At 43.0% G+C, this 11,352-nt stretch overlaps 1 protein-coding gene across 1 annotated transcript in view; it reads left to right on the top strand.

The window, feature by feature from the left end:
- The first annotated feature begins 7,364 nt into the window (after positions 1 to 7,364).
- Positions 7,365 to 11,352, top strand: part of LOC139420539 (uncharacterized) — a 98,979-nt gene continuing 94,991 nt past the window's right edge. The window contains 1 exon segment of the mRNA XM_071170734.1: positions 7,365 to 7,623. Coding sequence (XP_071026835.1) covers positions 7,566 to 7,623 — 58 coding nt within the window. The 5' untranslated portion in view covers positions 7,365 to 7,565.

The raw sequence follows: 11,352 nt of genomic DNA on the forward strand, positions 1-11,352 counted from the left end.
AACCAAAAATCTCAAATTCAGACTCATCAGACCAAAGGACAGATTATCTCCGGTCTAATGTTCATTGCTCATGTTTCTTGACCCAAGCAAGTCTCTTCTTATTGGTGTCCTTTAGTACTGGTTTATTTGCAGCAATTCGACCATGAAGGCTTGATTCACATAGTCTCCTCTGAACAGTTGATGTTGAGATGTGTCTGTTACTTGAACTCTGAAGCATTTATTTGGACTGCAATCTGAGGTGCAGTTAACTCTAATAAATGTATCCTCTGCAGCAGAGGTAACACTGGGTCTTATTTTCCTGTGGCGGTCCTCAAAAGAGCCAGTTTCATCATAGCGCTTGATGGTTTTTGCGACTGCACTTGAAGAAAATGTTGAAGTTCCTGAAATGTTCTGTATTGACTGACCTTCACGTCTTAAAGTAATGATGGACTGTCATTTATCTCTTTGCTTGCTTGAGCTGCTCTTGCCATTAAATGGACTTGGTCTTTTACCAGATCTTCTGCATACCACCCCTACCTTGTCACGCCACAACTCATTGGCTCAAACGCATTAAGAACGAAAGAAATTCCACAAATGAACTTTTAACAAGGAACACCTGGTAATTGGAATGCATTCATGAAGCTGGTTAAGAGAATGCCAAGAGTGTGCAAAGCTGTCATCAAGGCAAAGGGTGGCTACTTTGAAGAATCTCAAATATAAAATATATTTTGATATGTTTAACACTCTTTTGGTTACTACATGATTCCATATGTGTTATTTTATAGTTTCAATGTCTTCACTATTATCCTATAATGTAGAAAATAGTCAAATAAAGGAAAACAATTGAATGAGTAGGTGTTTCCAAACTTTTGAATGGTGCTGGGTATAATGAGCCTGTTTGATTTATAGGCAATATTCTATTTAGATTATATTTGTTTTGTGGTAAACGTTCCCTGTGTAGGGGATAATATTGTCTGTTTCAAATGTACACTGTTATCTTATACTAGTATGATATCCTTCATTGAGACTAGTGACTAAGGCTTATTTTACTAATAGCCTCGGAACCTGAGTGAGGGTTGCTGCCCCCTCTTTCCAAGATACCAGTGGCTCACAGTGGCCATTGTATGACATCACACCTCAATCATCCAATTCCATTTCAACATGTTTTATATCCTAACACATTTATTAAGATGTAAATGGAAAAAAAACAATCCTGTTTATTCATTTGTATTTAGATTATTGAAGGAGTTAAATCCATATTAAACAGAGCGCTTATGTGGTATGTTCAATGTGTGTGTTGTCTATTTGTGTCTGTACACAGAAAAAAAGGGTTTTAAACAGATTCTTCGGCTGTCCCCATAGTCAAACCCTTTTTGGTTCCAGATATAACTCTTTTGGGTTCCATGTAGAACCCTCTGTGGTAAGGGCTTTACATGAAACCCAAAAGGGAACCAAAAGGAGGGTTCTACCTGGAACCAAACAGGGTTCTTTAAAGGGTTCTCCTATGGGGACAGCCAAATAGCCATTTTAGGTTCTAGATAGCACCTTTTTTTCTAAGTGTACCTTTTGTTTTGTTGCCTTTTGTAATGTTGTCTGTCTGCTCATTTGATCTTTGTATGGTGTACCGACAAAATTATTTTACTAGTAGGTTGTGTAGTAGGTTGTGAAGCTCAAACCATCATGCCATTGTATGAGTCTCTCTCTAGATGGCACTATTGTCTATATGTTGTCTATTGTTTATACATGTACACCTGCTGATTGGACTGTACATTTCACCAAGACTCACTAAACATGATAGATATCCTATTTATACTGAACAAAAATATAAATGCAACATGTAAAGTGTTGGTCCCATGTTATTTCATGAGCTGAAATAAAAGATCCCAGAAATGTTCCATACGCACAAAAATATTATTTATCTCAAATTTTCTGCACAAATTTGTTCACATCGCTGTAAGTGAGAATTTCTCCTTTGCCAAGATAATCCATCCACCTGACAGGTGTGGCATATTAAGAAGCTGATTAAACAGCATGATCACTGCAAAGGTCCACCTTGTGCTGGGGACAATAAAAGGCCACTCTAAAATGTGCAGTTTTTTCACATAACACAACGCCACATATGTCCCAAGTGTTGAGGGAGAGTGCAATTGGCATGCTGACTGCAGGAATGTCCACCACAGCTTTTGCCTGAGAATGTAATGTTTATTTCTCTACCATAAGCCGCCTCCAACGTTGTTTTAGAGAATTTGGCAATACGTCCACGTGTAACCACGCAGGCCCAGGACCACATCCAGCTTCTTCACCTGCGGGATCGTCTCAGACCACCTGGACAGCTGATGAAACTGTGGGTTTACACAACCAAATCATTTTTCACACAAACTGTCAAAAACCGTCTCAGGGAAGCTCATCTGTGTGCTCATCGTCCTCACCAGGGTCTTGACCTGACTGCAGTTCATCAAAACTGACTTCAGTGGACAAATACTAATCTTCAATGGCCACTGACACCCGGAGAAGAAGGCTTTTCACGGATGGAACCCGGTTTCGACTGTACTGGGCAGATGGTAGACAGTGTGTATGGAGTCGTGTGGGCGAGCGGTTTGCTGATGTCAACGTTGTGAACAGAGTGCCCCATCGTGGCGGTGGGGTTATAGTATGGGCAGGCATAAGCTATGGACAACGAATACATTGCATTTTATCGATGGAAATTTGAATGCACAGAGATACCGTGGTGAGGTCCTGATGCCCATTGTCGTGCCATTCATCCGCCGTCATCACCTCATGTTTCAGCATGATAATGCATAGCCCCATGTCGCAAGGATCTGTACACAATTCCTGGAAGCTGAAAATGTCCCAGTTCTTCCATGGCCTGCAAACTCACCAGACATATCACCCATTGAGCATGTTTGGGATGCTCTGGATCGAAATGTACGACAGCATGTTTCATTTCCCGCCAGTATTTGCCAGCAGCATACCATCCTGCATCCCATTGCTGGCTTGCCTCTGAAGCTAAGCAGGATTGGTCCCTGGATGGTAGACCAGATGCTGCTGGAAGTGGTGTTGGAGGGCCAGTAGGAGGCACTCTTTCCTCTGGTCTAAAAACATATCCCAATGCACTGAGGTAGTGGTTGGGAACATTACCCTGTGTAGGGTACCCTCTTTCGGATGGGATGTTAAACGGGTGTCCTGACTCTTTGTGGTCACTGAAGGTCCCATGGCACTTATCATAAGAGTAGGGGTCCTGGCTAAATTCCCAATCTGGCCTTTATACTATCATGTCCACCTAATCATCCCCTGCTTCCAATTGGCTCATTCATCCCCCTCCTCTCCCCTGTAACTATTCCTCAGCTCATTGCTGTTAACTTACCTGGTAAAATAAAGGTTAAATTAAATAAATAAATATCCAGCAACTTTGCACAGCAGTTGAAGAGGAGTGAGACCATATTCCACAGGCCACAATCACCAGCCTGATCAACTCTATGGTAATGAGGTGTGTTGCGCAACATGAGGCAAATGGTGGTGACACCAGATACTGACAGGTGTTTTTCATCCACGCCCCTTCCTTTTTTTAAGGTATCTGTGACCATCGGAAGCATATTCCCAGTCATGTGAAATCCATAGATTAGCGCCTAATGAATGTATTTAAATTGAGTGAATTTCCTTATATATACTGTAACTCAGTAAAATCTTTGACATTTTTGCATGTTGCCTTTGTATTTTTGTTCAGTATAGTTGAAACGATTATAAAAAAAATGTACACCGTGACTCGTGCACACTTTTAATATGAGCACTCAAATCAAATCAAATTGTATTTGTCACATGCGCCAAATACAACAGGTTACAGTGAAATGCTTACTTACAAGCCCTGAACCAACAATGCCGTTTTAAGAAAAATACCAAAAAAAGTAAGAGATAAGAATAACAAATGATTAAAGAGCAGCAGTAAATAACAATAGCGGGGCTTTATACAGGGGGTACGGGTACACAGTCAATGTGGAGGCTATATACAGGGGGTACTGGTACAGAATCAATGTGGAGGCTATATGCAGGGGGTACGGGTACACAGTCAATGTGGAGGCTATATACAGAGGGTACGGGTACACAGTCAATGTGGAGGCTATATACAGGGGGTACGGGTACACAGTCAATGTGGAGGCTATATACAGGGGGTACGGGTACACAGTCAATGTGGAGGCTATATACAGGGGGTACGGGTACACAGTCAATGTGGAGGCTATAAACAGGGGGAACCGGTACACAGTCAATGTGCAGGGGCACCGGTGTCGAGGTAATTGAAGTAATACGTACAAGTATGTGGAGTTCTTAAAGTGGCTATATATAGATAATAACAGAGAATAGCAGCAATGGGGGGGCAAAAAAGTATTTCACCATTTTTAGGGCCTTCCTCTGACACCGTCTGGTATCAAGGCCCTGGATGGCAGGAATCTAGGCCCCGGTGATGTACTGGGCAGTACACACTACCCTCTTTAGTGCCTTGCGGTCAGAGGCCGAGCAGTTGCCATACCAGGCGGTGATGCAACCCGTCAGGATGCTCTCAATGGTGCAGCTGCAAAACCTTTTGAGGATCTGAGGACCCATGCCAAATCTTTTCAGTCCCCTGAGGGGGAATAGGTTTTGTTGTGCCCTCTTCACGACTGTCTTGGTGTGTTTGGACCATGTTAGTTTGTTGGTGATGTGGCCGCCAAAAAACTTGAAGCTCTCATCCTGCTCCACTACAGCCCTGTTGATGAGAATGGGGGTGTGCTTGGTCCTCCTTTTCCTGTAGTCCACATTCATCTCCTTTGTCTTGATCTTGTTGAGGGAGAGGTTGTTGTCCTTGCACCACGCGGGCAGGTCTCTGACCTTCTCCCTATAGGCTCTCTCGTTGTTGTCAGTGATCAGGCCTAACACTGTTGTGTCATCAGCAAACTTAATGATGGTGTTGGAGTCGTGCCTGGCCATGCAGTCATGAGTGAACAGAGAGTACAGGAGGAGACTGAGCATTCACCCCTGAGGGGCCCCTGTGTTGAAGATCAGCATTGCGGATATGTTGTTACCTACCCTTACCACCTGGGGGCTGACCGTCAGGAAATCCAGGATCCAGTTGCAGAGGGAGATGTTTAGTCCCACGGTCCTTAGCTTAGTGATAAGCTTTGAGGGCACTATGGTGTTGAACGCTGAGCTGTAGTCAATGAATATCAAATCAAATCAAATGTATTTACATAGCCCTTCATACATCAGCTGATATCTCAAAGTGCTGTACAGAAACCCAGGCTAAAACCCCAAACAGCAATCAATGCAGGTGTAGAAGCACGGTGGCTAGGAACAACTCCATAGAAAGGCCAAAACCTAGGAAGAAACCTAGAGAGGAACCAGGCTAAAAGGCTCCTCTTCTGGCTGTGCCGGGTGGAGATTATAACAGAACATGGCCAAGATGTTCAAATATTCATAAATGACCAGCATGGTCAAATAATTATAATCACAGTAGTTGTTGAGGGTGCAACATGTCAGCACCTCAGGAGTAAGTGTCAGTTGGCTTTTCATAGCCAATCATTGAGAGTATCTCTACCGCTCCTGCTGTCTCTAGAGAGTTGAAAACAGCAGGTCTGGGACAGGTAGCACATCCGGTGAACAGGTCAGGGTTCCATAGCCGCAGGCAGAACAGTTGAAACTGGAGCAGCAGCATGGCCAGGTGGACTGGGGACAGCAAGGAGTCATCATGCCAGGTAGTCCTGAGGCATGGTCCTAGGGCGGAGGTCCTCAGAGAGAGAGAATAGCATTCTCAAATAGGTGTTCCTTTTGTCCAGGTGTGAAAGGTCAGTGTGGAGTGCAATAGAGATTGCATCATCTGTGGATCTGTTGGAGTGCAAATTGGAGTGGGTCTAGTGTTTCTGGGATAATGGTGTTGATGTGAGCCATGACCAGCCTTTCAAGCATTTCATGGCTACAGACGTGAGTGCTACGGGTCTGTAGTTATTTAGGCAGGTTACCTTAGTGTTCTTGTTCTATGGTGATCTGCTTGAAATATGTTTGTATTACAGACTCAGACAGGGAGAGGTTGAAAATATCAGTGAAGACACTTGCCAGTTGGTCAGCGCATGCTCGTAGTACTGCCAGTTGGCAGTGTTACCTGCCTCAAAAAGAGCATAGAAGTAATTTAGCCTGTCTGGCTCGTGGCACTGGGCAGCTCTCGGCTGTGCTTCCCTTTGTAGTCTGTAATAGCTTGCAGGCCCTGCCACATCCGACGAGCGTCAGAGCCGGTGAAGTACGATTCGATCTTAGTCCTGTATTGACTCTTTGCCTGTTTGATGGTTCGTCGGAGGACATAGCGAGATTTCTTATAAGCTTCCGGGTTAGAGTCCCACTCCTTGAAAGCTGCAGCTCTACCCTTTAGCTTAGTGCGAATGCTGCCTGTTATCCATGGCTTCTGGTTGGGGTATGTACGTACAGTCACTGTGGGGACAATGTCCTCGATGTACTTATTGATAATAAGCCAGTAACTGATGTGGTGTACTCCTCAATGCCAGTCTGTGCTCGCAAAATTGTCCTGTAGTTTAGCATCTGCTCAATATGACCACTTTTTATAGACGAAGTGGTCAATTTGTGGCTTGATGGTGTTCAGCTATGGACGGAAGTGACTTTTCATAGCAGGTTAGGATAGCATTTTAGCCAGTCCTAACCACCCTAACCTTTTTCCTAACCTTAACGTAATTATCATGACCTGCTCGGTTGATTATCCTAACCTGCAGCGTATGTTCTCATAACCTGATATGAAAGATCACTTCAGTCGGTAGCTGTGTACCATCTAGTCAAAACTCTTGCCACCCCTACTGTCATGCTGTTGCCATGAATAAGTGAATGAATTATGTGCGTCCCTGACACCAGGTAAGGTAATGCCATGGGCATACACCCACCACTGTCATATGGGACCTGGGTGGGGGAGATACAGTAGATAGACATTGGTGGTGTTTTATAGGATACAAGCTGGTAATTGTCCCAAGAAAGTCTCACCTGTTGGCGATATACCCTATTGCCTTCTTGCCACTTTTCCCGCAGCCACACAGGTCACTGCGATTTAGGCAGCAGTGGCGCGTAATTGCTTGGGTATGCTTATGTTTACTCACTGTTTTTGAGTAAATCGTATGGTTATCTGATGTTTGTGGGTCAGACAGGGTATCAGTATCAGTGCGTCATCTTCATTGTTTCAATTAGTCTAGAGTGACTGTGTAAGAATGGGTACTGTGCGGGTGGAACTCGGCTTTTACGCGCCATGGGTGTGGCGATGGGACGTCACGGGAAGGCCCGTTATCCGCTTGCTATGGGAACTGTATAAAACCGGTGCCCATGCTCACATTGGGAAAAAAGTTTACTGGAGTTGATGCGTGGTGTTCTGTAGCGTCTCCCACTGTTCTCCTTTCCTCTATTCGGGAAACCTCTCCTACTCGTCAGAATCAATGCGAATCAGCAGCGATAAGCGCGCTGATGCTGTGCGGTCTGTAGCTTTCTATTCTCTGGAGAATAAGGACTAAACCCTCTGTTACACGTTTCTTCTTGCATAGCTCTTCAGTGCAACGGGGAAGACAGACAACATGATTTGCTTTATCTTCGTGGTTCTATGTGGATTGTCTGGCAGTGCGCTTGCAAAAGGTAAGTAGAGAGTTCACTGATTGATGAAACTATCGGTCGCCTATGGACAAATCACACAAATTATTCCATATTCAAGTGTGCTTATATTTATGATTTAATGTGTTCATGTTTTAAATAAATATCAATATTTCTTCATCAATGTATTATGGACACATTGAGGCACGATGCGCAATTATTGTCTAAATCCTTGAAGCAGGATGCGCGCATAGGTTGCCAACTTGCCATCTATTAGTAGTAGTCCTATCGTGCAATACTATGTAAGATGGATTGCCACCATAATCAGGAGGAACGTGCGTACTGTCACAGTAAAGAGATAGTATTGACTCCAGGGGAACATTCTTCAAACACTTGGCACTTGGCAGACAGTTTAGCCAGCATCCCGAGCTTTGAACATAACGGGCCAAGTCTTCTTGGCGCTATTCCGTCGACTGTCTCATTAATCGGCCCATTGAGATATCAGTGTGGTCATATAGCACGGGTGGTTGAAGAAGTGCACTTATTTTACAGCTAACTGTTGTTTAGTAGATAAGCCTTGTCCTGTTGGATAGTTGTTTAGATAACGGAGACCTCTGTGGCCCTGCTTTGTATCCGCCTTTCTGTGCGCTCTTTGACCCGGGTTGAATCGGCACACACAGGGCGTTAGGCTACTTCCTGACGCTGATGAGTTTGTGAAATGGAAGTTCTAATATAAATGAGTGTGGGGTCATGACCAGCGCAAGGAAACTTTCTAGAGCGCAGGAACTGGCGCTAATCAGTGCTTATAGCTAAAACAGACGCACGGGGAGGAAACTGAGGTGAACTGGCTCGAACTGGCTCCTGTGTGCGTAAAGTATGGACGCAGCGCATATGGTTATTGGTCAACAACTTTATACTATACTGAACAAAAATATAAACGCAACATGCAACAATTTAATTAATTGCAAAAATGTCAAAGATTCTACTGAGTTACAGTTCATAAGAGGAAATCAGTCAATATAAATACATTCATTAGGCCCTGATCTATGGATGTCACATGACTGGGAATACAGAATGCAGATATGCAGATACCTTTAAACAATGGGCCTCACAATGGGCCTTAGGATCTCGTTAAGATATTTTTGTGAATTCAACTTGCCACCGATCAAATGCTATTGTGTTTGTTGTCTGTAGCTTATTTCTGCCCATACCATAACCCCAGTGCCACCGTAGGGCACTCTGTTCACAACGTTGATGACATCAGCAAACCGCTCACCCACATGACGCCATACATGTGGTCAGTGTTTGTGAGGCCAGTTGGATTTCCAAATTCTCCCAAATTATGTTGAAGGTGGCTTATGGTAGATAAATGAACATTCAATTGTTTGGCAACCGCTCTGGTGGACATTCCTGCAGTCAACATGCCAATTGTAGCTTCCTTAAAACTTGAGACATCTGTGGCATTGTGTTGTGTGACAATACTACACATGTAAAGTGCCCTTTTATTGTCCCCAGCACAAGGTGCACCTGTGTAATGATCATGCTGTTTAATCAGATTATTGATATGCCACACCTGTCAGGTGGATGGATTATCTTGGCAAAGGATAAATGCTCACTAACATGAATGTAAACAAATTTGTGCAAAACATTTTAGAGAAATAAGCTTTTTGTACGTATAGAACATTTCAGGGATGTTTTATTTCAGCTCATGAAACATGGGACCAACACTTTACATGTTGCGTTTATATTTTTGTTCAGTGTATATGGACCAATTTTTCTTGTCTTGCATAACCTGATACATTGTTACTATTGTCCTCTTCCTGTATATATTTATTAGCATAATCAAGGAACAAAATAAGGTCCACAATGATTAAATCACATTTGTTTTATCTAATTTAAATACACATTTTAATGCACAATATTTGAATGGGAATGGTGCAGGGTACCCATGTAGCAAATAATGTTTCCGAGAACTATATGTTTCTTAGGTGGGAATTTCACATAGAGAATGATTGAGGCCTCTGGTGGCCAAAAGGCCGTTTTAGCATGGGCTTCCACCAAGCATCCACCATTTAAAAGTAGTCAACTAGGTGGGGATTCCTAAGGGTTGTAGCCTCAATGGCACTGCCCATGCTTTCACAGATGCTATAATGTCACAGATATAAAGATGAGTCCTCTATTCACCTCTATGGAATTCCAGTACTTAAGCATAGCGCTTCCTATAGGTTTCTTAATTGTTCTATTTAAAGTAAGGATCTCAAATTGTTCCAAGAATGTTAAGAAACAACGTTCTTCTGTGTGAATTTCAGTACTTCATAATAATGTTTTCTACAGGTTTCCTCATGGTTCTCTTTCAAGTCATGTTCTCAGAACATTAAGAAAACTTTCTATAAGAACCACAAGAAAACATTAGTAACATTCAAAGAATGTTCTAAGAATGTTATTTAAGAACATACATTCTGTTCTCAGCGGAGAAATACTCTCTCTATTCTTGTGTTCAGGTGTGTTGGTTTGAATGACTTTATGTGTGTTGACTTCATGCCACAATAAAGTAAAGTAAAGTAAATGTGTTTGCATAATTAATGCCTAAGCAAATTAGTTACCATGTGTCCTATCTGTGCTTGGAGTTCAAAACAGTTAACCCAAACTAAGCTAGCCATGTTATTAGAAGTCTTATTGCAACATGCTCTCTGAACTTTATTTAATTACATTCAAATAACCTATAATATCATTTCTCAGAGCGCTGATAAAACTTCCCAGGAAAACTTGCAGGGAACCATAGAACGTTCAGTTTATACGGGCAGGAAACAACATTTATGGCTTCGTTCCCAGAACCAATGGGGAACCAAAGAACGTTCAGTTTATACGGGCAGGAAACAACATTTATGGCTTCGTTCCCAGAACCAATGGGGAACCATAGAACGTTCAGTTTATACGGGCAGGAAACAACATTTATGGCTTCGTTCCCAGAACCAATGGGGAACCATAGAACGTTCAGTTTATACGGGCAGGAAACAACATTTATGGCTTCGTTCCCAGAACCAATGGGGAACCATAGAACGTTCAGTTTATACGGGCAGGAAACAACATTTATGGCTTCGTTCCCAGAACCAATGGGGAACCAAAGAACGTTCAGTTTATACGGGCAGGAAACAACATTTATGGCTTCGTTCCCAGAACCAATGGGGAACCAAAGAACGTTCAGTTTATACGGGCAGGAAACAACATTTATGGCTTCGTTCCCAGAACCAATGGGGAACCAAAGAACGTTCAGTTTATACGGGCAGGAAACAACATTTATGGCTTCGTTCCCAGAACCAATGGGGAACCAAAGAACGTTCAGTTTATACGGGCAGGAAACAACATTTATGGCTTCGTTCCCAGAACCAATGGGGAACCAAAGAACGTTCAGTTTATACGGGCAGGAAACAACATTTATGGCTTCGTTCCCAGAACCAATGGGGAACCATAGAACGTTCAGTTTATACGGGCAGGAAACAACATTTATGGCTTCGTTCCCAGAACCAATGGGGAACCAAAGAACGTTCAGTTTATACGGGCAGGAAACAACATTTATGGCTTCGTTCCCAGAACCAATGGGGAACCAAAGAACGTTCAGTTTATACGGGCAGGAAACAACATTTATGGCTTCGTTCCCAGAACCAATGGGGAACCAAAGAACGTTCAGTTTATACGGGCAGGAAACAACATTTATGGCTTCGTTCCCAGAACCAATGGGGAACCAAAGAACGTTCAGTTTATACGGGCAGGAAA

Source organism: Oncorhynchus clarkii, chromosome 11 (genome assembly GCF_045791955.1).
Source record: "Oncorhynchus clarkii lewisi isolate Uvic-CL-2024 chromosome 11, UVic_Ocla_1.0, whole genome shotgun sequence".
Lineage (NCBI taxonomy): Eukaryota > Metazoa > Chordata > Actinopteri > Salmoniformes > Salmonidae > Oncorhynchus > Oncorhynchus clarkii.